This window comes from Rhinichthys klamathensis, unplaced genomic scaffold (assembly GCF_029890125.1).
Source record: "Rhinichthys klamathensis goyatoka isolate OS25496 unplaced genomic scaffold, OSU_Roscu_1.1 h1tg000059l_1, whole genome shotgun sequence".
Lineage (NCBI taxonomy): Eukaryota > Metazoa > Chordata > Actinopteri > Cypriniformes > Leuciscidae > Rhinichthys > Rhinichthys klamathensis.
Genome location: NW_026606604.1, coordinates 2,575,334 through 2,602,314, shown reverse-complemented (window position 1 = coordinate 2,602,314; position 26,981 = coordinate 2,575,334). Strand labels below are relative to the sequence as shown.

The following is a 26,981-nucleotide window of genomic DNA, read 5'->3' as shown; positions in this document are numbered from 1 at the left end:
TGAAAAGAGTATGTAAACGTGCAAATTGTTCTGTAGGTACATAGACTTTTGGTGGTGTTTGAGTCTAAGTGAGAAACAAATTCATGTAAACTGAAAGATCATTGAATGCATTTGGTGCCAAAGCAATGATAAATGATCCACAGTTTAGCTCACTGTGTGACCAGTTTAAAAAAAATGACCTAGCTATCGAGAAATGTGTCCTAGCAGTTGTAAAAAAATAAAAATAAAAAACTTTAATGTTTTGCACATGTTTCTGTGATGGGTAGGGGTTGGGTTATGCTGTAGAAAATATCATTAACATGTTCATTAACATGTGAAGTGTGTGTGTGTGTGTTGAGGTAGATATGAGAGCTGGTACATTTGATTGCAACAGAATATAGTTTCTTTCAAATAGAAGCACATGACAACCACAGTGGTGCGATTATTTCGAAACTGAAAGCTTATAACGCTCGAATAAGCACCTAATAGACCAGTAGCCTTGTTTGGGCTTCCTTTCACTTTTGTAACATTAATCCAGGCTACCTCGATTGGAGATTTGAGGATTTATTTCGGTTAAATATTCAAATGACCTCACAATATACAGAATAAAGAGTGCAAACAGGACATACTGTAGTAACTAGGATCCATATTTTTGGAGCGTGATGTAAGATATTGCCACCTGAGGACCAACTGTATTGGATTCTACTCAGCGCTTCGGAAGCTTGTAAAATCTGAAGGTTGCACCATTCCTCCTTGGCACTCTCTGAAAGCAGGAAAAACAAAGTTTTCTATTAAACGTCTATAAATGTCATGTGTAATCTGTTTTTTCATCATGACAGGAGATTGCTGCATCCAACTGCACTTGGCCGGATCTTATGAAAAGAACTGTTTTTGCTCATTAATTACATACTAACATCCTCTTTTCAATTATTTTTCACTTTAATTTGTCTCACTAACACACTTCCCAAACATTTGTGTACTCTCAGGAATAGACTGCTTTTGTTTCAGGAGTTCCTGTTTCTATGAACACTAGAAAACTTGTGTGCTGCTTCTGTATCTTTTGAGAGTTATAAAGGGCACACTGTGGTGATGTTGGGTTGGTTCAGCTGTATCAGTGACTGCTACACACATACACACATGCAAAGCTGAGGACAAGTCTTATCTGTTTTCCTGTTGTCTCTTAGCCAGTTTTTATTTTCGTTAAAAACACTTTACTGAAAGGTTCTTTGGGGAATTAAAAATGGTTCTGGTAAAATGGTATGACATCACTGCCAAAATTCCCACAGTGACATCAATTATTTGATAACAAAAGCTATAAGGGTAGTGAATCCAAAAATGAAACCAAATCTCTATGAATTTCATTCTTCCCTGAAACACAAAACTGTTTTTGCTTATACAATCAAAGTCATTTGGTTCTAAAACAATATTGGACCCTTGACTTTCATTGTATCGACAAAAAAAACATTTAAAAAATATCTGCAAAGTTTGTAACCATGTGAGGCTGAGTAAATAATGAGAGAATTTTCATTTTTGGATGCACTATCCCTTTAAGGGCCATTATTGTTTAAGAAATTATTGAATTACAATATGGACTTTTTAGTCATTTTTATTAGTTACAGGTTCTATATCTAGTACACTGTAATAACTGTGTAAGTCCACGTCCATTTTGTCTTTAGTACATAATTTAAATTGCAAAAGAGTCAATAAGTCTTTCATTTCAGCCTTTAAAATTGCTTAACACCTATGAAATGGCCTTCAAAGGACTGGTAAGTACAAAGCACCTTCTGATGTGATGTCTGAATGGTAATTAAATATACTAAATCCATATTTATACTTACAAACAGGTTTATTTTCAACATGTCGTGAAGTCATTAAATCTGGGACAGTATTTATGGGGCCAAATATATGAAAACAATTGTACATATAGGCTGTTGACCAGTAGAGTTAACTGTGAAAAATATGAGTGTAATAATGGTCATGATAACATGATTCATCCAAAGTTCTATAAGTTCCTTGTCATTATGTATTAATAGTAAATTGGATACTGTCCTGGGTCTTTGAATTGTGTTAAAGATGTTTAGGCTTCCTAAATATCTTTAAAAACATTAAGCTAAAAAGAAAGCAGGGGATGAATTCTTGTTGAATGCGATTGAAAAAGACACTTGGTGTTGGTATGCCGGTGAAGTATGACAACAAAAACCCATCACAAAGTAATAAAACCACCCACAGGACACACTCTTACAAATGCACTAGTAATTGCTGTCTTATACAGACAATAATGGTTCAGATGCTTACATTATGCAATTGCAAAACTACTTAACCTTATGGCATTATGTGATGTTTTAAGTCATATCTATTGTGTATCTTTTCAGTCATTTTTTGAAGTAGTTTTCAATATAGAACAGTTTTTTTTGGGGGGGGGGGGGTTCAAAGAAAGAAACAACAGAAGGCTTTGTAATTTCACAGGTGTAAATTTAAACAATAAAAACCTGAAAACACCTCAAGCTACAATGTCAAAGCAATTAATTTCTATTCTTTATCACTTATAACCTCCTAAAACTCCTCTTTGGCAACAAAAGTAAAACAGGAAAGAAATTATCACCCTCAAAATGTGGCTAAATCATTCAATCAAACCTCTTCTCATTGCTCAACGTCTGCAAACTGCTTGCTGTCAGAATGATTAAGCGTTTTGCATTTTTTTGCTTCTGCAATTGGTCACCTTGATCAGACCATTTTGCGTGGTGTGTGGGTGTGTGTGTGTGGGGGGGGGGGTTTGTGTGGGTGTGTGTGTGTGTGTGTGTGTGTGTGTGTGTGTGTGTGTGTGTGTGTGTGTGTGTGTGTGTGTGTGTGTGTGTGTGTGTGTGTGTGTGTGTGTGTGTGTGTGTACTCACTCCTCTAAACCGTGCAAGAAGCTGTCGATCTGTTCTTTAGGAATTTCTCCATCCAGATGTGCCAAGTATGTGTACAGCCTCTGAAATGTGTCGAAAGGAATCTGGGCTGAACCACCCTCAGAGTCCTCTGTGAGAATTTCACATGCATGTTGCAAAGCACTCATGATGGCCTGTGGGAACAGTACAGTGGGCTTTCTTTCAAAACTTACATTTTACAACATAGTTTAGCACATTTTGAATAAATCACTCTTTATGAATCATCCTTGTTCAACTCCTTGAATGTTGAGACCATTTCAAATCCAACACTGCCATCTAGAGTCAGTTAGTAGAATTACAACACCTCAAATGAATCCACCACCACACAATATCATTAATGTATGGTAAGTACATAAATAAGATATTTATAGCTACTCACCCCACCCAACGCACTGCATCCTAAAGCAAAAAACTGCATCCAATTGATATTTTCACTGAAGTTGCCAAGGGCGAGGATTGTGTCAAGCTGTTCAATTGGCAAGCACAGATCTTTCCACTTCCAAATGAGCTCCTCTTTTGTAATGACTTTGTTAGGTGCTAGCTACAGGCAAGATAAATCTCATCAATATTCATAAATATACATCTGATGCAATGTGTATAAAACATACAAGAGAGATGCAGTGAATCAAACCTGTTGATGAAGGATCTTTAGAAGGCCTGGTGTCAGTCCTGTGTCTGTTTTCTGAGTTGCCACTGGCATTTCCAGTCTCTCCTTGACTGATATGCCCTGACCTTTTGATAAAGCTGAAAAATAGCTGAAGGAGCAGCAGTTTTATTGTTGTCATACTTCATTACATTTCCATTGCAATATAAAGCAGAGCATACATCATACACTACCGATCAGATGTTTAGAATAATTACGATGTTTTTTTTTTAAAGTCAGTAATATTGTGAAATATTATTACAATTTAAAATAATTTGCATTTTATTATTGTTTTTAAATGTAATTTATTCCTGTGATGGCAAAGCTGAATTTTCAGTATCATTACTCCAGTCTTCAGTGTCACGGGATCCTTCAGAAATCATTCTTTTCTAATATGCTGATTTGGTGCTCAAGAAACATTTCAATGCTGATAACTGAAAAAACTTTTGAAAGGTAGTGTATATAATGCCAATCTGATGCATTATTATAGTATACTATAAACAACAACACTTACTCTGCTGCCCATTGTAGCACATCACATGGCTGTGTTTTAATTGCAGCTTTGGTGAACTGCTTTAGAATATTAGGCAGCTCTGGGGGGATGTTGATCTGCTGGGCGCAGTACATTGTTTCAGGAGGAGGCATCACTCTAGGTTGTATTTTAAGATAATGACCAGGAGAAAGTGAACACAAAAGGACACAGAAAGGACATTAAGCAGTCAGAATATCATTCAATACATGCAATATGGAAAAGGAAAATTAGAAAATTGTGGTACTTAAATTGGCTAGCACAGGTGCTCAAGCTAAACTAAATATCATCTAATCTTAACGCACTAAAGGACTTACCACTTTCAGTTAAGTTTATTTTAAATACAGAGTTATGTCCTTGGTCCTTCTTAATAAAGATATCCTAGTACTTTGTAGTATACTACTTTGTCATCCTAGGACAGCAGCGACTTGCATCTCTGTTTTTCACAGCAACGGGTTGTTTGTAAGCGTCACCTAGATACCGAAAATGGCTCCGAGATCTGATTGGTCAATGCCAACATAAAGGGCGTTAACCAGAGCAAACGTTGCCATGTCCGCATTAAGTGGCTTGTTTCTCTCGTAAAAATGGTACTGAGGGATTTATTTCTAGAATTCTTTATTTCACGAGACTATGCTACTTAAAATAGGCATACATTAAAAATATTTAGCCTTGAATTAATATATTTTATTACCTAATATTTCTAAGCTATGGCTTTTTTTTTAAACCGAGTTGCTTTCTCTTGTGATATCTGGCAACACTCCAACAGAACCATTCCGTTTACGTCTATTTTTATTAATTTATTTTTTATTCAATAACTTGCTGTATGCTTTTCATCGTGTTACAGAAACATTGTAAATAGTTAAAGGTGTAATTATAAGAAAGTTTCGTGTCTTTATGCTCATGAGCACAAGACGTGGACTTCCGTGAAAGTAAAGTCCGAGTTTACACCGTGTAAAGTGAAAGCTTGCATGAGGTTGTCTAAATGTGTTAAGCAGCTGCATTTGATTTAAAGTTTTCTTTGCTACACTAACCTACAAACCAGCGATATTTGCAAAACAATGGATGTTCGGAAGTATTTGGCACGTATCAGTTGTTCTGGTTCATGTCCTCCGACATTGGAGACCTTACGATACGTTCACCTGAATCACTTAATGGCAGTTCCCTTTGAGAACCTCACTGTTCATATCGGAGAGCGGGTCAGGCTTGAGTTGCCACTTCTATATGAAAAAATCGTCTTCATGCGCCGTGGAGGATTCTGCTTTGAGAACAATGGACTCTTCTCTTGGCTTTTGTCTCAGATGGGCTTTGACGTGACTATTCTCTCCGCACAGGTCAGGAATCGGTTCACCGGTGCTTACGGACCTCCCTTCGACCACTTCATCATGATGGTGAAGCTGGATGGACACAGATGGCTCTGTGACGTTGGGTTTGGATCCGGATTCCAGCTCCCTCTTTCTCTTGAGACAGATAGTCCTCAAGCCCAGAGCCACGGAGTGTATCGAATCAGATCTCAGGGAGACTTCATTTTCATGGAAATGAAATCTGAGACTGAGGTATCAGGGAGTGCAGAAGAATGTTGGTTGGAACAGTACAAATTCACCCTGGAGTCACGTGAAAGAGATGATTTCAGAGCCATGTGTGACTACCATCAGAGTTCTGTTAGCTCGATTTTCTTCTGCAAATCTCTCTGTTCACTCTTACTGCCCACTGGAAGAATCACAATCATGGGCCGCAAACTGATTATAACCAGTTTGACCTCAGAGGATGGACAGCAAGCTATGAAAACCACTACAGATCTTTCAAATGAAGAAATTACAGAGTTGTTGAGAGAGAAGTTTGGAATTGTTCTTCCTTCTCCACTCACTCCAAAAGATGTTGAGATTGTACCACCACCAGTTACTTATTAAGTCATAGTTTATTGGTTGGGTGACTCTTGTTCTTTAAGTAGTCTGGTATTTTTTGTCTTTGTACTCTATATAAAGTTTTATGAATAACATTAATTCTTTGTAGATTAAGCTGTTGAGGGTTATTTCATGAAGTGCCTTTTCCATGTTGTAAAAGTCTTTTTAACAATCAGACAAATGATGTCTTAAAGTGTTAATAAATTAGTAACATTTAAAATAAAACAAAGTTACTGGATCTTTGTTGATGTGTTACGAAAAATAGGCTACATAATTAAAGTGAAATGTGAGCTGCATTGTTACTGTGTTTATTATGATTAGCCTTATTAGGCCTAATGTTTTGAATTAGCTTTTATTTGTATATTTTCAGTTGGTTTAAGTTTTAGGAATTTAGTAATTTGTTATGTGCTTGTTTTTTATCAGTTTTTATTTTTATTGCAGTTTTAGTCATTTCAATAGGCTACTAACTTATCCTTATTTAGTTTCCGTTAGTTGCCAACAATTTAATATCTATAATGTAACATCTTATAATATTTTTTATTTTGAATAAGTTTTATTTAAATGAAAACGATTTTTAATACCTAGTTTAAAATGAACACTGCATTGGTTACACATGATTGAGACACAAAATATATTAAATGCATATCTTGTTTGTAATACGTCTCAGGTAATAAAAAAAATCTTAGATCAAGGAGAATGCGAGATTGATAATAATATGATAAATTCACATAATTATTTACAAAAACGTTCAAAATATTTACATCTCTCGCTTGTCCATACAGGCTTGCCGTAGCAGCAGTGTTGCCAAGTCCGCCGTAGGCCTGCAACTGGATACTATCAAAGCCCGTCTATTGAGGAATTAGGCTACTTTTACACTGTTTCCGCGGGTTATTTGTGTAGTGCACGGGTTGATGCGATTTTTTACCCACTGGAACGTGAGTTTTATCGGGGAAACACCCCGGAACGCTTTTTGACTAATTTTGGCCGTGATTTGGTTAGTTTTGATGAGCAATTGGGCTGGTTTTGTTGTGCAGACCTGGCAACACTGCGTAGCAGAGCGCTGTTCTCAAGAAAAAATGTCAAATTTTAGGAAAATAGCCAAGGTACGAAGTGTATGTATTTAATTAATGGAAATACTGTTGTGTTCATATTCGTAATTAACGTTGATAATTATGCATTTTAAGAAAGCCGAGATTATTTTAAAGATGCGCGCATCTCAGTGGCTACAGCACTGATGTAACTTAACGTTAGCTAAGCTAACTGTAGCTTGATCGGATAAGGTTTTTTTTTTTTTTTATTGTGATGTTTATATTTAACCGGATTATAATCTATACATATGTTTAAGAACTATACTTTTCTGGCTGCATGATAACTATATTACTGTCGTTTTCTAATAAATTATGTTATGCCTGGAATTCTAGCAATGTCTCTTGAGAGAGAGTGACGCGCCTCCTCCTGAATCATGTGAAACTGATGCTTCAGTGTTCTGCCTAATAAACAAGGCAACTCCTATTATGTTAAAACGTGCTGCTTCTTTTTGCTCCATTGTAATACTGTTTTTCAGTTGTCCAATACTCAAACATATATGAATACATCATTTGCACTGCTTCTGGGGTTTGTATTTCTAATGTTTGTTTTCTGTGCCCTTCCCTGTTCAGGTGGTGCTGCCCGTGGCAGTGCCTGGAGCCCTTGGCCTGATGTCTGCCACTGTTTTTGCTGCAAGCGAGGCCAAAGAAAATAACACCACCCTAAAGACTGATGAGGTACTTCCTGTGAAGTTTGTTTTGGGTTGATGTGGGTCAGAACGAGGAGGTTATTTGCTTGATGGTAAGTGTTTTTACCATACCCCTTTATTTTTCAGCTTTCACTCTATAACACGCCTGAGTCCCAGCTGAGGTACGAGGAGCCCGAGGTTGGTCATGTTGAGCAGGGTGTGGCGTCTCTGAGAAAGACGGCGGAACCTTATATTTCATGGTGTCAGGTATGCTTTAAAACTGACATTGTTTAGTGATTCAGAAAGAAAAGCTTGACTTCTAGGGAAACAAAATGTAGTTAATACAGTGTAAATCAATAAAATGCAGATAAAGAGGATATATACATGCATCTCTTCTCCATATTTTATGTATTCATTTATTATTTAAATTTCATAATGTTTGGTTTATAGTTCTCATGATTTCTTTATGACTCTTGTCCACCTCCAGGAAAAGACACAGTTTACCGTGGAGAAAGTACAGGCAAGTTATGTTGGCTTTTTTAGCCACAATTATTATGCCACTAATTTATGATTGTGATAAATTATTACAAAATGAACCTAAAATGTTCTCTCTTTTAATCATAGTCTTACTACAAGACTGTTGAGCCCGGTGTGAGTAACACTCAAAATATTGTAAAGGGTACGGACAAAAACACACATTTATCATGAGTTTTCAATGCGAGGGACCCCCATCCTAATATTTAAAAGGCAGATATACATTTTTATGTATAAAGAAAGACACAATTTTATACTGTGAAAAATAAATGTTATAAATAAATAAAAATATATAACATTTGTAAAATATCCTAAATTTAATATATAATATTTTACAAATGTTATATATATATATATATATATATATTCCTAATTTTTTATTTATTAATCTGTTTATTTTTTATGTATTTTTACAATTAATTTTAATATATGGTATTGAATTAATTTTGTTATTGTTTTTGTTTATCTCATTTGTATTTATATATAATTGGTTTATATATAATTATTTTGTCTTTTTTATATTTTAATCTTATTTATTTATGTTTTATCAATTATTTTTTTATATACATTTCCAACACTGTTTTTTTTCTAAACATTTCCTCTGACCCCCTAGCACTCCATCCCTGGACCCCAGTTTGAAACCCCTAATCTATACTACTGTTTGTGTGGTTATATTAAACAGTATTGCATTTCTTTTTTTTCTCAGATATATATGCATTTTTGAATGACCCTCCATCTGAGTTCTATGCCAGTGTCGGTGTTATCGGTTTTTCTGGAATTCTGGGACTTTATTTAGCAAAAGGTATGATTCTTATTCATTATTTGTTATTATTTATTCCATTTAAATCATATCAAGGTCTTTGACCTGTAACATCTGTTCTGTGTTATTATTAACTACTGTTTTGGTTCTTTTTGTTTGTTTTGTCTGGACAGGCAGTACAATCAAGAGACTGATGTTTCCCACTGGGTTGATGGCTCTCAGCGCCTCTATGTTCTACCCACAACATGCCGCCTCCGTTGCCAGGGCAAGTATACATTTCTTTCTCTACAGATGGACAGAGTCTGTGGTTGTTTCTCGGCAGGCCGCCCAATACACAGCAGTAACTGAGGCTTTGAATATCACTTGCACCCTGGGATATTAACAGCGCTTGCCTGGAGGAAATTCGGTCTGTGAATTGTGTGTTCTGATAGTCTTGTGTTCCTTCCTCTTTTTTCCCTGTGCGGCCATCCATAAGTGTAAAACTAGAAATTGGAGGGATATTTTGAGAATTTGTCCATGCATAAGCTCAGTCAATTAAAGTGAATAATATACTATTCCCTGCCTCACTGGAACAGCACAGAAAATTATATGAACACTAAGTTAATGCTTTAATATTTGCACAATTGTTTTAAAGTCAAAAGTACAACATTTAAAGGGATAGTTCACCCAAAAATGAAAATTCTGTCATCATTTACTCACCCTCAAGTTGTTCCAAACCTGTATGAATTTATTTCTTCTGCTGAACACAAAAGAAGATATTTTAAAGAATGTTGGTAATCAAACATTGACTTCTATAGTATGGGAAAAACTACTATGGAAGTCAATGGGGCCCATCAACTGTTTGGTTACAGACATTCTTCAAAACAAATTATTTTGTATTTAACAGAAGAAACTCATACAGGTTTGGAACCACTTGAGGGTGAGTTAAATATTAGACTTGTATAGTCTACTGATGATGAGTAATATGACCTGATTGTGTTTTCTCAACGTAAGTGTTTCTGTTTGTTTTTAATAGACCACAAAAGACTACATATTTTCCCGGGGTTCAGAAGGGCGAGTTGTTTTGGAGGAGCTGCTGAGAGGGAAGTCACCATCCAAGGACAAAGTGAGGAGAAATCTGATACTTGGAACAGTGTTGTCCTAGGTTTTTTTTTTTCCCCTCTCCCAAGATAAGAGTGCATACAGTGCTAATGTCTTGAGCAGGTTCGGACCAAATGTCTCTAAGGTTTAATTGCCTTTGACTAAATTGTTATGCCGCATTCTTGAAAAAAACTTTCACAGATATACACTTCCATTCAAAAGATATGGTTCATGCTGCGTTCACGCAATGTCGTAATTATGAGATAACAGCACGTGAATTTCTGCTTCACCGCTCTATGTCCTCAGACTTGGAATTAAGCTTTTTTATGACAACACTATCAACGGCAATATGAGTCTGCAGACAGTGGTCACGTGGTACAAATGGGAGCTCTCAGAAAATTCCCAGTTAACAAGCTGTAATTACGAGTTTTACTAGGATGTGAATGTTTTTTACAAGTCTTAATCTTGTAATTACGGTAATAACGACATGGCGTGAAGGCACCTTCAGTCTGGTTTTTTCAAATGTTTTTGAAAAGTCCCTTATGCTTACCAAGTCTGCATTTGTTTGATTAAAAATACAGTAAAATATTTGTTATACTATATTTTCAATAGAAAATTAACTGTTTTATATTATAAAGGGTTAGTTCACCCAAAAATGTCATTATTCACCACCCTCATGTCGTTCCATGCCCGCAAGACCTCTGTTCATCTTCGGAACACAAACGAAGATATAGCAATGTTGAAAAACAGTTGTGCTGCTTAATATTTCTGTCAAAAATGTGGCTGTTTTTTAGGATTCTTTGATGAATAGGATTTATTTGAAATAGAAATAATAATTTGTTACATTATAAATGGTTTTATGGTCACTTTAATGCATCTTTGATGAATAAATGTATCGGTTTCTTTACAAAAAATGTACCCCAATAATTTAGCAAGGTAAGTCCAAAATCAGTAGTGGGAGACTGTTTTGATGGCACCAAGAGCCTCCTAAAATGTTGGAATGAATACTTTTCCTTCTTTGTAATGGTTTACCCTTTTCTTTACAGGTTGAGAAGACACATAAAACAGACAGCCAAAAATCAAGTTGAGACAAAGCAGTAAGTTTAATGAGAAGTTCCTGCTTTGCACCGGGATTGTGTTCTCTCATCAATGCACTGTATTAGTTTAGTGGTTTTTGCTGTATTATTTTATTGACCGTGTTTACTGAAACTGTATATTTTACCCTTTTTTTTTTGTCCATTATATAAAATAAATTTACTTTATAAATGTACACTGCAACCATTTGGACTGAACTGAAAAAGAGAATTACCTACTTGACCTGCACTGTGAAATTTCCAGACACTTTTCAGCAACTCAATGACTTTCAGGTCTTACTGATGGGTCCAATTGTATTTCCAGAGTATTCTACACCAGTGTTGGCATTGCATTCTCTAGAGCTTTCCAGTATCGTTAAACAAAGATTTCGAACTTTCATAAGTTTACATTACCATTTCACAAACCACGTTGATAAGAATCTGTCCCATGAAACATGAACTTGGCCTAGTCTGGACATAAACAAAGGGACATTCTGCAAAGTACAGCACCCTCCAGGAAACAATCCATTCTCTGTTCATTTACAGTACAGTGCAGTATGCAGTCTGCTTTTACTCTTTTACCCTTATGACTTGCACATTTGTTGTGGGAGGAATGCCTGAAGGTGTTATCTTATGCATAAAATTAAATACAAATACTTTTTAGATTTTTTATTTTCAATGCATTCAATGAATAGATGACTATTGATAAGTTAATCTGACATGCAAACTATAGAATATGACTACAAGTACTGCTATAACTCGATCTCAAGACTAAATTGTTATGTTAACATGATTAATAATGCCCACAGTGTCTAAAATATTTACAGTCATTAAAGTTTTTTTTTTAAACTGAGAAATGGCTGTGAGATATCCCTACTCCCTCATTGAACACTGGAACTTTGGGCCAGCTCACTCTTCAGCAGACATTTTCAGGAGATTCTCCTTATCAATCCTGAAAAGTCGCCATCCCTCCTGCAGCGAGAGGTCGGAAGCCCCACGTCGCTTGTAAAAGTCGATGGATGCCTTGTTGGACTCAGCCACGATAAAATGCATGCAGCTGCAACGATTCTTCACCGCTGTCTGTAGGAGGAAACAACTCTTTATGGTAGCATCTAGATGTGTAATTCATGAAAACAACAACCATCTAAAGACAACATAAAACCTTTACATAATCTGTGGTCTATTTTGTGTTTGAAACTACTTGCTTTGTGTCAGCAATTGCAGTTTTGTATCAAAAATTTGCATGGATTAGTGTCTGAAAACGGGTAACTTACATCACTGAGGGTTTTCAGGATTTCAGACCCAATTCCAAAACCTGTGAAGTATGAAATTAGTCAGGGGGATTGAGGAAATGCCTGCAGTTTCATAAGAGACACCCTTAATAACACACCCTTACCTCTGTACTCTCTCATTACATAAAAATCTTCAAGGTACAGCAGTTTGCCAATCCAAGGATCATAGGTGAAGTAGTACATGGCAAATCCAATCACAGAATAACCTATAAGTGTGAACACTGGTGTCTTACACAATTGCAATACTTGTGCATGAATGTGCTTTGTGTATGAATGTTAAACAAGGGATGTAAGAACGCCTTTTTTTTAGGACGTAACTTCTGATGAAACGTTTAACATTCAACTGCAGAACAGACTACTCAGCTATTTAACAGTTCATTAAAGATCATCTTGGTGTTTACCCTCGACTTTCTGATGCTCGGCTGCCACGTCTGCGACCACGCAGTGGTAAAACGGGTGAGCTCCGAATCCATCCTCGAGCAGATCTAAAAAACAAAACTTGTCATTGCGGGCAAACTATTGATGAGATTTCACATTTGACATAAAGAGTCGTCTCACCTTTCTCAGTTAATATAACTTGGTCTTCCATTTCTTCATACTTGGCGAGTTCCTATAGAAGGTAACGTTAGTAAAGAAAAAATGCTTCCTGAACTATGTTGAACATCAAGTTCTTTAGGTGATGGGCCCCAGGCCTAGGGCTTGTTTTCAAGCAGGGAAATTTTGAGATAATTAATCAAATGTCATAAAACTGTTATGAAACAATTTAACATTAATATAAAAATCAGAATAGATGTGATGGTAACTTGTAATATGATTTCGTGTGACAGAACATCAAATAAACATATTCTAAAACATATTTATACACTTTAAAAAAGTTTTCGACAGCATAATCTTACATATTTTACTTTAAAATATCCATATGTATATACCAGTGTGAGGTCTACCTTTATCAGTCGCAATATGTCAGGCACGTCTTTGGGCTCCGCTTTACGCAAAATAAAATTGGCCATTTTCTTCTTTTGCTCTTTTTCCCTTTTCTCACTAGTCCTCTATATGTGAATTGAAGCAAAAGGTGTTTCTTCATTCGCTTCCCAGAATATTACCCTCCGCTGTCAAGTTTGGGTTTCTCCTGTAAGGGACTCGCATGCAGCAACTGAACCGGCTGTTTTCACCTGGCTTCTGTAATGTCTTTTGTTTATCACCTCGAGCGGGCATATATTTGCCGGTGGGGGAGGGGTCTGAATACTTCGATTGCGGACCAATAGCAGTTGTCCATTCGAGATACGTCATGACGCAACCGCTCATGCTGTTCGGGTCTTCGGGATCAAAACACTGTAGGAATGTGATGTTTTCAATTGACATTACGTTAGTTGGAAGGACATTTCTTTCTAGATTAATCTAGAAGATGTGTAAACTCATGTCAAATGTTTCAATAACGTTTTTTTAACACTTTTATGTCTCGTTGACTACTTTGAAAACTTAAAAAAGTATAACGGCCGTAATTACGGTTGGACCGTTATTTTTATTATTATTATTTTTTTCGTTGCAATCTTGTTTATTCATTGTCTCCAAAACATCTTTATCTGCATGTTACAGCGATCTCTGGAAGATTTATTTTATTAATTAATTAATTAATTTTATTAAATGCTTGTAAAAGAAAACAACAAAAACACAAAAACATTAACAGTTGGACCGTTAGTGAAGAAGACATCTTTAAACGTGCGCTTTTAAAACGGTAAGTACGGTAGTTTAGCCTCACATACGTCCCAGACCAGAGGATGAATAAACTGAAGAGGAAGAGATGGATGTTGAACTGTTGCTTCAGTGCCATGATTACGATGCAAAACCAGAACCATCAGCTTTGGATATATAGCATGTGAGAAAATAGAGGCCCAGCAGCAGGTGATAGAGGAGATGCAAAAGAGAATGGCTGAGGTTACACTGAAGCAGTCGTTTGGCTTGGAGAGGTTTTTAGCATCGGATGATGATGACTTCAGATTCTATACCAGTATCATGTCATATGATACTTACAGTAACTTGCATACCTCTGTGGTTATGACTTTCTTGCAGACCTAGATTGTGTTCAAATCCATTCATTTATGAATCACAGTAGTGGGCAGAATATTCAGATCCTTTAATTCAGTAAAAGCACTAATACCACACTGTGAAAATACCCCACTACCTGCATTCAAAACCTTAATTATGTAAAAGTATGTACGTATTATCAGAAAAATGTACTTAAAAGTATGAAAAGTAAAAGTACTCATAGTGCAGTAAAATGATCCCTTTGGTTTATGTGTACGTTTCATTTTACTGCTGTAGATGTTTAAGGTTGAGATTATTTTAACTTCTTTATATACTGTTGGCTAGTTTAATCTATAAGATCATCATAGCCTGTTTGTAGCATCTCTGTCCTGTGAGAACCACATATCTCAGCTTTGTGATGATGCATTTTCCAAACATCAATAAAGGGTTATGCTTTGATTTAAAGGTAATAATAATTTTCTTTCACTCTTTTAGATTTGCCAGCTACTGTCACCTACAGGCATTTTGGAGACAGATTGAACCTGCAACAAGGAGAATAGTGCGTGTTGGTACACAGTCATCCACTTCCAGCACAACAGCAGCTCCTGACAATGCCACTGATCCACCTCGTCGACCGGTAGGCATAGTTCATACTTAATCATTTTGTTTATAAAAGTAGCTTGCTGGTAAATCTGCATCCGTAACAACACAACTGTCTAATTCAATATAATTAAAACCACATACAAGCTGTCTCAGACTTTTGGACCCCACTTTACAAACATTTATGATGACCATGAGTATGAAATTATTATCGTTTTTACTACTAAGACTTGTTCCCCCTGCTCCCCACCAGAGCTGATGCCTTCAGATGATTGATGAACTGTTCCTGTTCTTGGTGTACCTATCACTGGGACTGAAGGAGAAAGATCTGGGTGATCGTTTCAATATTCATCAGTCCACCGTCAGCAGGATAATCAAAACCTGGGTAAATTTTTTGTACACCTTATTGGTTGCTGTTGGGATATGGATGCCTCCTGAGACAATTAGAGCCACGATGCCGAGTGTATTCGGCAAATACTCTGACACCCAAGTCCTTATTGACTGTACAGAGATGAGATGTCAGATGCCTTCATCTTTACTCTTATGGAGTGTTTTTTTTTTTTAACAGTATAAATCCCACACTACCCTAAAATGAATGATTGTTGTGTCACCACATTGTGCTGTTACTTTTATTTCCTCACTGTATTCCGGCTCGATCAGCGACAAAGAATTGTTCAGGCAATCTGGCATTATCCCTCTTTTGGATAAAGACATGGCTGTAATGGTGGACAAGGGATTCAGAATTGACGACCTAGTGCCTTGCAAAGTTTACAGACCACCTTTTCTGAGTAAAAAGTCACAGCTGTCTCATGGCGAAGTGCTGGTCACTCAGGACATTGCATGGTTACGGATACATGTGCAGAGGACAAAGAGAACAAACTGTTTGAGCGCATCAAAGAGAACAAACTGTTTGACACTATTATCCCTCTGTCAATTTGTGGCAGTATCAACCAGCTTTTTGCAGTAGCCTGCCTCCTAACAAACTATCAAAACAAGCCACTGGTCAAAGCTTGGGCCAAATAACTGTTAACCTCACTGAGCCAGTCTCTCTGGATACTAACACACTGAATGGTCAATATTATTGTCTCAGATCTGCTCGCTAAACTGCTAATGGACCTCCCTCAATTCTGTTCCATTTGTCTCTCTTTATAAACTATAACAATTTCAACGAACTGGATTCTCTGATGTAGATTTGGCATGTATTACATGATACATGTTTATGTAGCAATACAAGTTTTGTTATGTTTGACTGAGTGATTTAATTTGTCAAAGTGCCAACTGTTCATTAATTGTCCCCCTCTCTGTCTCTTCTAGTAAAATGTATGAAATCAAACCATGCATACAGTCAGAAACTATTTATATAGAGACATGCCACTTCATCAATCCTTAATACAACTAAATAGGGAAAACCCGTAACGCCAAAGATGGCGGTTGTCTGCACATGTCCCGCCCCTCCCGCTGGAAAGCCAATCGTCTGCTTTTAACAGTCAAGCCGGGAAACATTTAAGCCTATCGTCTGGTTCCACTGACGCATGCGCACAGTTGAGGTTTGCGACAGCGGAAAATACGTTACTGTTTGAAAAGGCGGCAGATTTGATATGCAGTGTATGTGTGAGTTGTATAAAAATCAGACATCCCAAGTCTCCCGGAAGTTTCGGGAGTCTCCCGCAGATTGATAGCGAATCTCCCGGAAACTAGAGCGAGCGAGCACATACTGTGCTTCAAACTGTGTAGTGCGTGCACGAGAGAGAGGGAGAGAACCCTTGCGCATGCGTAGTAAAAGTATAACCTGTGGGGAAAAAGGCGTTTTAAACCTTATTTTGGGGCAAAGTCATCACACTTTTTCAGCGATTTTTATCATATTTTACTGCTGTTGCTATACATGCAGTTTTTATGTCCCGGTGACCAGTGAAACTGCAGTTCTGACTCTCTGCCCATTCATTTAGATAGGAGCCTGGTCTTGTTAGTCCGAAATAGCTGCCCGGAGGCGTTGCCAAGATGGCGGCCGAGTGGCATGACTTGCCTAAAAGGACTTTGATACAGTAAAGTATTGTATATGAAATCTGAAAACATCTTTTATAGTCACCATGAGACATTGTATATGGAATGATTTAATTATTTTTGTTACAAATAAATAATAAAAAAAACTTTTTTCTGTCCTTTGTGTTTATTGCAAAATACGCTGTATTTATATAACCTATTTATATAACAATTATGGTGTACCAGATCGACGGGCTACTTCTCTTCCGAGCTGACCGTAACCATCTGTCAGGTAAATCTCGAGGAGGGGGGCTGTGTGTTTACATCAATAAAGACTGGTGTACAAACTGTAGTCAGGTGAGCAGCCACTGTTCGGAATCTGTGGAATACCTATCATTAAAGTGTCGGCCGTTTCATTTGCCCCGGGAGTTTACAGTTGTGTATATTGTAGCTGTTTACATTCCCCCGAGTGCTAACGTTAGCATAGCACTCAAGGAGCTTCATGACCACATCTGTGAGCTACAGAACAAGCATCCGGAGGCTTTTTTCATTATAGCAGGGGACTTTAACCAGGCTAAACTAAAGGATGTTCTGCCACGTTTCCACCAGCATGTCACCTTAGCAACTAGGGGAAACAATACACTTGACCAGGTGTACACCAACAGACGGGAGGCATACAGAGCGGTGCCCCGCCCCAACCTAGGCTTCTCTGACCACATCTCCATCCTGCTGGTTCCTACTCACCATCCTGTACTCAAAAACAACAAGCCCACAGAGAGGACCATCACTGTGTGGCCAAACGGAGCTGTCTCCATGTTACAGGACTGTTTTGAACGTACCTCCTGGCAGGGAAGCTGCAACAGGTGGAAATGGGGTGGACCTGGAGGAATATGTATTATCTGTTTGTGGATACATCAGCAAATGTATCGATGACGTCACTACCACCAAGAAAATAACCATGTATCCAAATCAGAAACCCTGGTTAAATGGAGCAGTGCGGTCTCTTTTAAAAGCACGGGACTCAGCCTTCAGGTCTGGGGATGCAGTGGCACTGAGAGCAGCTAGGAAGGAACTAGTGGGTGGCATAAAAAATGCTAAAGCTACTTATGCCCTACGGATTCAGGGTCATTTTTACACCAACGACCCCCGGAGCATGTGGAGGGGCATTAAGAGCATCACAGGATATAAAGGTAAGGATGCAGAATGTCCCCTGGACCCATCCCTTCCTGATGATCTAAATGCCTTTAATGCTCGCTTTGACTTATTAAACTCCTCCAAAAGTACCAAGCTCACAGTATCTCCAGGTGAGCTATCTTTCAGTGTGTCTGCTGAGGAAGTGAGGACAGCAAGGCAGCGGGCCCAGATGACATCCCTGGCCGGGTTCTGAAAGAATGCGCTCAGGAGCTTACGGGGGTGCTAACAGACATTTTTAATCTATCACTCTCCCTAGCTACTGTGCCTGTCTGTCTTAAGACGTCCACTATCGTACCAGTGCCCAAAAAATCAGTGGTTGAAAGCATGAATGACTATCGTCCTGTGGCCCTCACTCCACTGATCATGAAATGCTTCGAGCGTCTGGTTCTGGCTCACATAAAAGGCACTGTTAATATCAATGTGGACCCCCATCAGTATGCCTATAGAAGGAACCGGTCCGTGTCTGACGCAGTGTCAACTGTCGTCCACTCTGCTCTTACCCATCTAGAGAGCAGGGATTCCTATGTCAGGCTGCTTTTCCTAGACTTTACATCTCCCTTTAACACCATCATTCCGCAGACATTAATTAACAAACTGCTGCTGCTGGGACTAAGACCATCTCTTTGCAATTGGGTCCTGGACTTCTTGACAAACAGGCCACAGTCGGTTAAGATCCACGACACTTCATCTTCCACCCTCATACTCAACACGGGCTCTCCACAAGGATGTGTCCTGAGCCCTTTGCTCTATACGCTTCTCACATATGATTGCTCTGTAACACATCTGAGCAATCACATAGTGAAGTTTGCAGATGACACAGCTGTGATTGGACTGATATCTAACAATGATGAGTCAGCATATAGGCAGGAGGTGGAGGAACTCGTGGTCTGGTGCAGAGAAAACAACCTCTGCATCAACGTGGGGAAGACTAAGGAGATAGTTGTGGACTTTAGGAGGAGAGTTCATACCCTACCTCCTCCCCTCTACATTGATGGAGTAACTGTAGAAATGGTGACCAACTTTAAATATCTGGGCCTGCACATCTCCGACGACCTCACATGGTCCACCAACATAGCCAGCATTATTAAGAAGGCCCACCAATGCTTGCACTTTTTAAGGAGGCTGAAGCAGGCCGGCCTCAACCCTGCTATCCTTGCCTGTTTTTATCGGAGTGTGGTGGAGAGCACACTGACATTCTCCATCACTGTCTGGTATGGAAACTGCTCTGCAGCTGACAAAAAGGCGCTGCAGCGAGTAGTTAAGTCTGCTAGGAAAATAACAACAAATGACAGCCTTCCTTCCCTAGACGACATCTATGTCCGCAGGTGCAGAAGCAGGGCATTGGACATTATGAAGGACTCCACTCATCCAGCGAATAAACTGTTTACCACACTCCCCTTATGCTTATGAACTCCTTAGTTTAGGGCTCCTCGGGGCCCTTCTGCCCTCTGCTCGCTCGATGCTGCTACTGCACAAGGCACTTTGTGATATTATGGGTTAATTATGGTCTATGTTTTTTTTTTTATAAACTTAAGGGTATTTTAATGTTTATAGAGATGTATTTTATACGTTTTATATAGGTCTATCTTAGAATTTTAAATTGCCATTTTTTCTGTATTACGCTGCTGGTCCTGAGAAACGAATTTCGTTCCTTCATGTCTAACATGTTTGAATGACAAATAAATGAAACTGAAACTTAACTTTTTGATGCAAATATTGCTTCTTTGGCGATAAAGAGTTTGGCTGACCTAAAGAACATCCTTCCAACAGTGATGCATGAAACATTGAAATTGCCTGTAAGAGACCCTCAAAAATAGTTATGGTTTAATTTCTAGATATAAATGACAAACGTGAACTGTGAAAAAAAGTACTGTACTCCTGCTTCTCACAATAACAAAAGTTTATTGCAGGTCATTTCATTTTCTTCATACAAAGGCCCCCACCTGAATTATCCTGCATCGATCAGTAAGATCTTTTGGAGACAGACAAGTACTTCTGCATGTACACTTTAAAGTAAAACTGGTCCACCCTCTCTCTGATGACTGCTTTTACCTCTGGGTCAACCTGGATACGCTGCACCAGCATGTCTTCCTGAGCACAAATCACTAAGTCACACCATTGCAGGCCAGTGATCAACAGTTGACCCTGCACCGGCCAGAAGTAAGAGTGGCTTTTACGAAGAGCCAAAGTGCCATCCTGCATTTTAAGGTATTTACAGTCCACATAGTTCTTCACATTAGGGCACTTTATCTCAACCAGTCCAAACGGTGGCTGTGCGAATGGATCAAAAATCAAGCCATCTGGCGAGGCACCAAGCTAAGGGGCATCTGGCTGGATGACGAGGCCACAGGGTGTGTAGTTGACATTTTTCATCTGGCAGTACTCCCTTGCCACCTCAAACTCCATGTCTGCACCTCTTCTCATTTCTGCAGTCTGCCTTGTTCCTTTGAGGACTCTTACTGCAAGAGACTCTGCAGAGCTCACCCCCCTCACAAAACACACTTCTCTAAAATGTGAGGAGGTGATCCTAGGCCTGCGGAGCTGATGCCACTCCTGGTCTGCTGCCTGCTCTCTTGTCGCTGCCGCAATCTTATAGGCCATGTCCAGTGTCACATTCAAGCTTTTAAAGTGGAAGTGCTCCTCCTCAGTGCACACATGCACACAGTCTGTCGGGGCAAGCCTGTACTCCCCAATAGGCAGCGGTGGGTAAGGTGGAGGATCCTGGTGCATCTTGACTGACTTTGTGGGCAATACAGGCTGCTGTTATGAGAGCACACTCCCCCTTTGTGCTAAGCCAAAAGCTGTCTCAACAAGGGTCTTCTCGTCACTGATGCCCATAGTTGCTGCTAGAGGTTTCTCAATAATGCTAAAGTCTTTGTACATGTCTTCCATCAGTAGCAAAGAGATGTCTAGTGGGTCCCCAATCAAGCCCTTGTAGAGTGTACTCCTGTGAAAGAATGTATTAGTGTTAGTAGTGTAATTAGTGTTAGTAATATTTGCAGGTAAGTGACACCTATGGAATCTTTATTTTATTTATTTGTGTGTGTTTGTGTGTGTGTATATATACATATGTAGACTGTATGATGCAGTAATTGCAATAGCATCTCACTACCTCACCTGACTCCTCCTTCCATGAGCCGGTTGAGTCTTGGTTTGCTGATGACCGTTTTGTTTATTGGCCCAGGTTTCACTCCCTGAACAAAAAAAGGACAAACAACATACAATCTTAACAATAGGAGACACACACACACACACACACACACACACACACACACACACACACACACACACACACACACACACACACACACACACACACACAACTAACTAATCTGGCAAAGTATGTGACATATTTGATACTGGTGAAAAATAAAGTGCAAACGTGATTATGCAGGTCTCAGATTAGTAGGTTAATGTTATCGTTAGTTTAGCTTTATTTCTTTCTAGAATAATCTAGAAGATGTGTAAACTCATGTCAAATGTTTCAATAACGTTTTTTTAACACTTTTGTCTCGTTGACTACTTTGAAAACTTAAAGTATAACGGCCGTAATTACGGTAGAAGTTGGACCGTTATTTTTATTTATTTTTATTTTCCGTTGCAATCTTGTTTGTCTCCAAAACATCTTTATCTGCATGTTACAGCGATCTCTGGAAGATTTATTTTATTCATTTATTTATTTATTTATTTATTTAATTAATTAATTAAATGCTTGTAAAAGAAAACAACAAAAACATTAACAGTTGGACCGTTAGTGAAGAAGACGTGCGCTTTTAACACGGTAAGTACGGTAGTTTAGCCTCACATACGTCCCAGACCAGGAAGTAAGAATCACTGTCAAGAAAGCTGACAGACATCGCTGTAAGAAGCAAGAAGTGAGCTGTTGTATATCATACGAAATCCGTGCTGTTATAAAGTGGTTAGCCAAGAAGAAGGAAGATGCTTTCTCCGCGGTGAGTTTTACAATCTTGCGTCAGTCATTTGTTGTGTACAGTCATGCGTCACATTTGTACAGTCATGCATTGGAACCTTTTTTTTTAAAACATAGTTTCTTTTGTTGAAGATTGCATGATTTTGTGACTTTGCTGTTAGTATTTTTTGAAGTAATGGCAGCTCTCTACTCCCATTTCTTTGCTTTCTGTAAAGGGTCCTGAAGTCTGCATCGTCCTTAATGTGCAGAGGGTTTTCCATGGGTCAAATGTGCCGACAAGGGAAGGCACCTGATATGGCTGAGGGTAAATATAAAAAAAGAATGTTTAAACTCCCAATCCAATCAACACTTTAAACCTAGTCAGTCACAATCAATGAAATATTGTCAGTGAGTGTGCTAGTTATCAGGCTGAAACAACGTTTTAGTGCTTACTTTCCTCATTTAGGATGAATGCAGGTAAAGTGGGACTAAAAATATTTGTTTTGCTCTATATATATTTATTATTATATAAATTATTATATAAAATAATTAGTTTTATTTATATATATATAATTATTATAGTTATTTCCCATCGGTGTTCCTGACCCACTTTTATGTCCCCACAGGAAACACATTTTTACTTGTGAGCAATGGTAAAATGGAAGAACATTTACTCTCTTTGATATGCTCAGACACTCTTTCTGCATGTGGCTTAATAAACACTGTCCTGCTGTTATCTCGTGATACATGTGCATTGCATGTAGTTCTTTGTACTTTGACATCTAGTGTCTTTTCTTTTCAAATGCCTTCACCCTGTGAGCAGCCTGTTCATGCAGACTAGTCTCGGTTCCTCTCTAATACATTATTTCTGCTCACTACTTTTTTCTGTCTCCATATTGTTATTGGATGATACAGACTCTGCTATGCTTTCCAATCCAACACTACTCTTTATTACATATACAGTATGTGATGTCTCAGTGCATCTTTCAAACTCTATTTTGTTCCTCCTTATTTTCACAGTTCGCAACAGGCTGAGGGAGATAGTTGGAGCATCTACCAACTGGAAGTATGTTATGTTATTTCTTTTGCAGAATGATAGTCCTTGTTGATTGTGACCACTTTACATAAAATGTTTTATTTTCTCCATTGCATTGTACAGAGACCATAAGCAAGCATTAACTGAGCGTGCATCACTAAGCCAGTATCTTGCTCAGAGTCAGGATGAACTGCCTGCAAAGACAATGAAGGACAGTGCAATCGAGGCTCATCTTCCTCTGGGTACCCAGCCTGCCTTGAGAGAAAAATATCTAAACTATCACAACAGTGTCAGGTACTAAAAGGCAGGTTATACAAATAGTGGCATTTAGAATATGCAATTTTTGAATATGCTTTCTAATCAGAGTACATTTTCCTTTGCTTAAAGTCCCCATGAACTGGAAGTTGTAACCAACTTTACTGCAGTGTTGAGACGTATTTGCAAGTGAAACAAAATATTGAATAGAGGACAGGGTTTTATTTTAGCCTCGCTCAAAGCAGACTGATGGTTGGAGGGGAGCGGTTAAGGATATTCATCAGAGAAGGATTTCCGTCCCAGAGTAGCAGCAAATTTTCAGATTTTGATTAAAGATTACCACGACAAACTTTTTTCTGTGTATTAACTTTGTCTGATTAATTGTTCACCACAAGACTAGTAATGAAGTACTAACAAACAAAGTACATAGGGTCAGTTTTGCTTTCATGACGAATACCTTACCCTAAATACCTTTTTCTCAACAGATTTGGAAGAATTTTGGAGGACTTGGACAGTTTAGCAGGTAATACATTTTTAAAAAAAGATAAAGGTTTCAAAAGGGGGTTTTCACGGTGATGCCATTGAAGAACCATTTTTGGTTCCCCAAAGAACCTTTTAGTGAACAGCTCTTAAAAGAACCATTTTGTCTCAGTGTGAAGAACATTTTAATATTCAAAAGAATCTTTTTACACTATAAAGAACCTTTTCTGCAATGGAAAGATTCTATGGATGTTACAGGTTCTTCATAGAACCATTAGCCGTTGTCCCCCGTCGGTTCTAAAAAAAACTGTTTCAGTTATTATTCCCACTTGAGCTTGGTTCGCCACGGCATGATTATGAACAGTTCTTGTGTGACGTCAACACTCAGGATTGGTTGCCTTGCTACCAGTTTCTCTCATACTGTCTGTAAATTCTTGCTTTACCAAGGCAACGACTGATGCATTTGTATTACATTCCAAAGAGCTCTTTTATCAGCCTCACAGTGGAAAATAAAACTATACCTGTACGGCACGGAATGGAACGGAAAATAAAACTATACCTGTACGGCACGGAATGGAACGGAAAATAAAACTATACCTGTACAGCACGGAATGGAACGATTAAGCAACTAGAACAGTTTGGCCCAACAGTGGCTAAGCTGTAGATGAGCACAGCAGTGTATGGGCTGATCATAACTCGCTCTGTCTTATCACATACTGTCTCATTCTTGTCTCCTTAGTGCTCATCTGTTACTCTCACACATGGAATAAGGAGCTGAAAAGATCTCCACTGTCTATTGTCACCGCCCTAGTGGACAAGATCGGTATTGCCTCTTGTATAGAAGTCTTATAAATAGTTTTATTTTATTTTGTTTTAATAATTATTTGAATTCACTTTTTTTTATTGTTTCACAGACATGAGAAAAAACATCATCTACCCAGACTGTGACATCAAGTTCACAGGTCATGTGACATGGGTTGGCAAAACCTCAATAGAAGCTAAAATGCACATGTCTCAGGTATAGCTGAAGTCTTTTTTTATGAAATATACATGTTACATTTTGCACATATTAAGATCATTAAAATAAAACTAACTGTTTTCTCAGTATCACAATGGGACTTACACAGATGTATTAGATGCCACGTTTGTAATGGTGGCTCGAGATCCTGAAAACAAAAGGTAACGTTAAACCTGTTTGTATGATCAACGCGTTCATGATTTATGTCTGCAAATTAAAGCATGGGTTATGTACTGTTTATCCAGGGCAGCTTTTATAAACCCATTGATACCAGAAGGACCAGAAGAAGAGGCCATTTTTCAACAGGGTGAAAGTGAGTAGCACTTTTGTGTGTTTGCAATCACAATTGCCACTTCAACTTGAAACATATAGAGTAAGACTGATGGTCTTTATATTGATCAGTTAACAAGAAGAGGCGTGTGGAGCTGAGCACAGCCTCTCTTCTTAAAGTGGCCCCTACAGCTGAGGAGAGGACTCTCGTTCACAACCTGTTCCTCAACACTCTAGACTCAAGGTGAGATTTATTAACAATACACAGATATAAATATCTGTGCCTTAATTTTTATAGCCATTTTTTAAGAATAGTTACCTTCTCCGTATAGAACTGTTAGCTTTCGAAGTCGGATTTTACCGCCTAACTCATTGTGGATGGAAGATGCCAAAATGAAAGGGCTTGAGATCTGCCACCCACAAGTGAGGGAAAACTTCTTGCAATCCTTGACTGATGAAATGAGTACCTTGGTGTAATGCTTTTTATGTGCCTGAATTTTCTTTATTATTTGCATTTATACAGGAAAGAAATATCTTTAACCGGATATTTGGAGGATTTTTGATGAGAAAGGCTTATGAACTCGGTTGGGCCAATGCTTGTGCATTTGCGTAAGAGGGTTCCCCTTTGTTATTTACTGAATATTTACTGTAAAGAAGTCTTTCATTTCTTCACATGGCTTTATTTGTGTCTTTCAGTGGATGCAGACCAACGCTGGTGGCTGTCGATGATATCTTATTTCGGAAGCCAGTAGAAATTGGTTCTTTGCTATTGCTTTCCTCACAGGTTTCTAAGTTCTTTAATATCATTAGCAAATGCACTAATTTATGGCCAATTTTTTCTTTTTTGTACTTCAGACTAAGATTGTTGAAAATACTCTGCTGTCAGGTTTGCTACACAGAAGAGATGCACGTCCAGGTCAGGGTTCACACAGAGGTGCTTGACCCATTGACCCGGCAGCACAGCACCACCAATGTGTTTCACTTCACCTTTCATGTTGAGAAGGAGGTCCCATCTGTTGTACCACAGAGCTATGGAGGTCAGATATAAATATTATTTATTATTTATGCATATTGTTACATTCTGTTTTAATAGAATTATTCATAACTTGATATTGTTGTTATTTGCAGAGTCTATGCTTTACCTGGATGGAAAGAGGCACTTTGATGAGACGATGAGGACCCAAATTTGAGCATTCCAAGATGTGCTGATAGGATGAGATTCCTGCCAAAGCTACAGTGACGGTCTCAGCTGTAGTTACATGACAATTTGTATGTGTGGATTCAGCTTTTATAATTTTAGTTCGTCATTTTATATTTATATATTTTATTACTCGCTGCATTTTACATGAATGTAATATATTATTTTTTAAACAATTTCAAGCTTACATTGGGAGAGGACATTTTAGGAAATGGTGTGTTTAGCTGTTTAGGGGTGTTTTTTTATGCAGGCATATATCAATTGTTGTACTGTTGCAACCTATTTAGTCATTGAGACTTACATCAGACCATGTTTTATTGGCACTAGAATGACATTTATGAGGAGAGAGGACTTTAAAGACTCTTCAACCAAGTGATTTTGGTTGTACAGGTCCAATTGACCTGTTTTGTAGTGTTACTGATCTAAATCCTGCCGGAGCAATTCATGAACAACCGAGATTTATGCACAAACTCGGAGTATAAATCCAGTCTTCCTTCCTTGCTCTCTTCAAAAGGAAACAAGGAGATCCTAAACTGGAGATCAAATAACTCCAAAAACTTTACCTTACACATCTGTCCTAGAG

General features: G+C 38.2%; 5 protein-coding genes across 8 annotated transcripts; 3 read left to right on the top strand and 2 right to left on the bottom strand.

Annotated features, from left to right (window-relative positions):
- Positions 1-527: 527 nt before the first annotated feature.
- On the bottom strand, positions 528-4,526 carry ropn1l (rhophilin associated tail protein 1-like). Its single transcript, XM_056248944.1, has 6 exons — positions 4,396-4,526; positions 4,064-4,198; positions 3,538-3,661; positions 3,286-3,447; positions 2,871-3,040; positions 528-742 (listed from the first exon to the last, which is right to left on the bottom strand). The coding sequence occupies exons 2-6, from the start codon at positions 4,192-4,194 to the stop codon at positions 682-684; spliced, it is 648 nt and encodes a 215-aa protein (XP_056104919.1). The 5' UTR covers positions 4,195-4,198; positions 4,396-4,526; the 3' UTR covers positions 528-681.
- A 507-nt stretch (positions 4,527-5,033) lies between these two features.
- Positions 5,034-6,033, top strand: LOC130083893 (arylamine N-acetyltransferase, pineal gland isozyme NAT-3-like). The gene has a single exon (XM_056248941.1). It carries the CDS (start codon positions 5,137-5,139, stop codon positions 5,983-5,985), a length of 849 nt encoding a protein of 282 aa, XP_056104916.1. The 5' UTR covers positions 5,034-5,136; the 3' UTR covers positions 5,986-6,033.
- A 901-nt stretch (positions 6,034-6,934) lies between these two features.
- Positions 6,935-11,800, top strand: apoob (apolipoprotein O, b). 2 transcript variants are annotated; one of them, XM_056248943.1, is made up of 9 exons: positions 6,935-7,082; positions 7,638-7,742; positions 7,841-7,960; positions 8,181-8,213; positions 8,318-8,372; positions 8,934-9,029; positions 9,161-9,252; positions 10,003-10,092; positions 11,114-11,800. In XM_056248943.1, the coding sequence occupies exons 1-9, from the start codon at positions 6,984-6,986 to the stop codon at positions 11,153-11,155; spliced, it is 732 nt and encodes a 243-aa protein (XP_056104918.1). In that variant the 5' UTR covers positions 6,935-6,983; the 3' UTR covers positions 11,156-11,800. The 2 variants fall into 2 exon arrangements, with proteins under 2 accessions (XP_056104918.1, XP_056104917.1); XM_056248942.1 differs by having other exon boundaries at positions 6,958-7,091.
- On the bottom strand, positions 11,534-13,612 carry sat1b (spermidine/spermine N1-acetyltransferase 1b). Of its 2 annotated transcripts, XM_056248947.1 has the most exons (6): positions 13,377-13,610; positions 12,991-13,042; positions 12,834-12,917; positions 12,537-12,638; positions 12,415-12,455; positions 11,534-12,220 (listed from the first exon to the last, which is right to left on the bottom strand). In XM_056248947.1, the coding sequence occupies exons 1-6, from the start codon at positions 13,440-13,442 to the stop codon at positions 12,050-12,052; spliced, it is 516 nt and encodes a 171-aa protein (XP_056104922.1). In that variant the 5' UTR covers positions 13,443-13,610; the 3' UTR covers positions 11,534-12,049. The 2 variants fall into 2 exon arrangements, with proteins under 2 accessions (XP_056104922.1, XP_056104923.1); XM_056248948.1 differs by lacking the exon at positions 12,537-12,638 and having other exon boundaries at positions 13,377-13,612.
- Positions 13,613-22,069: 8,457 nt separating this feature from the next.
- LOC130083890 (acyl-coenzyme A thioesterase 9, mitochondrial-like) lies at positions 22,070-26,981 on the top strand. 2 transcript variants are annotated; one of them, XM_056248938.1, is made up of 16 exons: positions 22,070-22,184; positions 22,378-22,466; positions 22,768-22,794; positions 23,162-23,207; positions 23,301-23,471; positions 23,918-23,955; positions 24,652-24,735; positions 24,827-24,930; positions 25,018-25,091; positions 25,176-25,243; positions 25,333-25,444; positions 25,533-25,623; positions 25,724-25,809; positions 25,897-25,984; positions 26,087-26,237; positions 26,329-26,981. In XM_056248938.1, exons 1-16 carry the CDS (start codon positions 22,171-22,173, stop codon positions 26,388-26,390), a joined length of 1,305 nt encoding a protein of 434 aa, XP_056104913.1. In that variant the 5' UTR covers positions 22,070-22,170; the 3' UTR covers positions 26,391-26,981. The 2 variants fall into 2 exon arrangements, with proteins under 2 accessions (XP_056104913.1, XP_056104914.1); XM_056248939.1 differs by lacking the exon at positions 22,768-22,794.

Bases quoted from the DNA above. Each gene is read 5' to 3' on its own strand.
- LOC130083890 (XM_056248938.1), top strand. The intron at 23,472-23,917 runs GTACTAAAAGGC...TTTTCTCAACAG, and splicing joins AACTATCACAACAGTGTCAG to ATTTGGAAGAATTTTGGAGG. The intron at 26,238-26,328 runs GTCAGATATAAA...TGTTATTTGCAG, and splicing joins TGTACCACAGAGCTATGGAG to AGTCTATGCTTTACCTGGAT.
- LOC130083893 (XM_056248941.1), top strand. From the start codon at position 5,137: ATGGATGTTCGGAAGTATTTGGCACGTATCAGTTGTTCTGGTTCATGT.
- sat1b (XM_056248947.1), bottom strand. From the start codon at position 13,442: ATGGCCAATTTTATTTTGCGTAAAGCGGAGCCCAAAGACGTGCCTGAC. The intron at 13,043-13,376 runs GTAGACCTCACA...TACCTTCTATAG, and splicing joins ACATATTGCGACTGATAAAG to GAACTCGCCAAGTATGAAGA. The intron at 12,221-12,414 runs GTAAGTTACCCG...TTCCTCCTACAG, and splicing joins TCCTGAAAACCCTCAGTGAT to ACAGCGGTGAAGAATCGTTG.
- ropn1l (XM_056248944.1), bottom strand. From the start codon at position 4,194: ATGCCTCCTCCTGAAACAATGTACTGCGCCCAGCAGATCAACATCCCC. The intron at 3,662-4,063 runs GTAAGTGTTGTT...CTGCTCCTTCAG, and splicing joins GTGCTACAATGGGCAGCAGA to CTATTTTTCAGCTTTATCAA. The intron at 743-2,870 runs GTGAGTACACAC...TCCTGCTTTCAG, and splicing joins TTCTTGCACGGTTTAGAGGA to AGAGTGCCAAGGAGGAATGG.
- apoob (XM_056248942.1), top strand. From the start codon at position 6,984: ATGAGCAATTGGGCTGGTTTTGTTGTGCAGACCTGGCAACACTGCGTA. The intron at 9,030-9,160 runs GTATGATTCTTA...TTGTCTGGACAG, and splicing joins GGGACTTTATTTAGCAAAAG to GCAGTACAATCAAGAGACTG. The intron at 10,093-11,113 runs GTGAGGAGAAAT...TTTTCTTTACAG, and splicing joins AGTCACCATCCAAGGACAAA to GTTGAGAAGACACATAAAAC.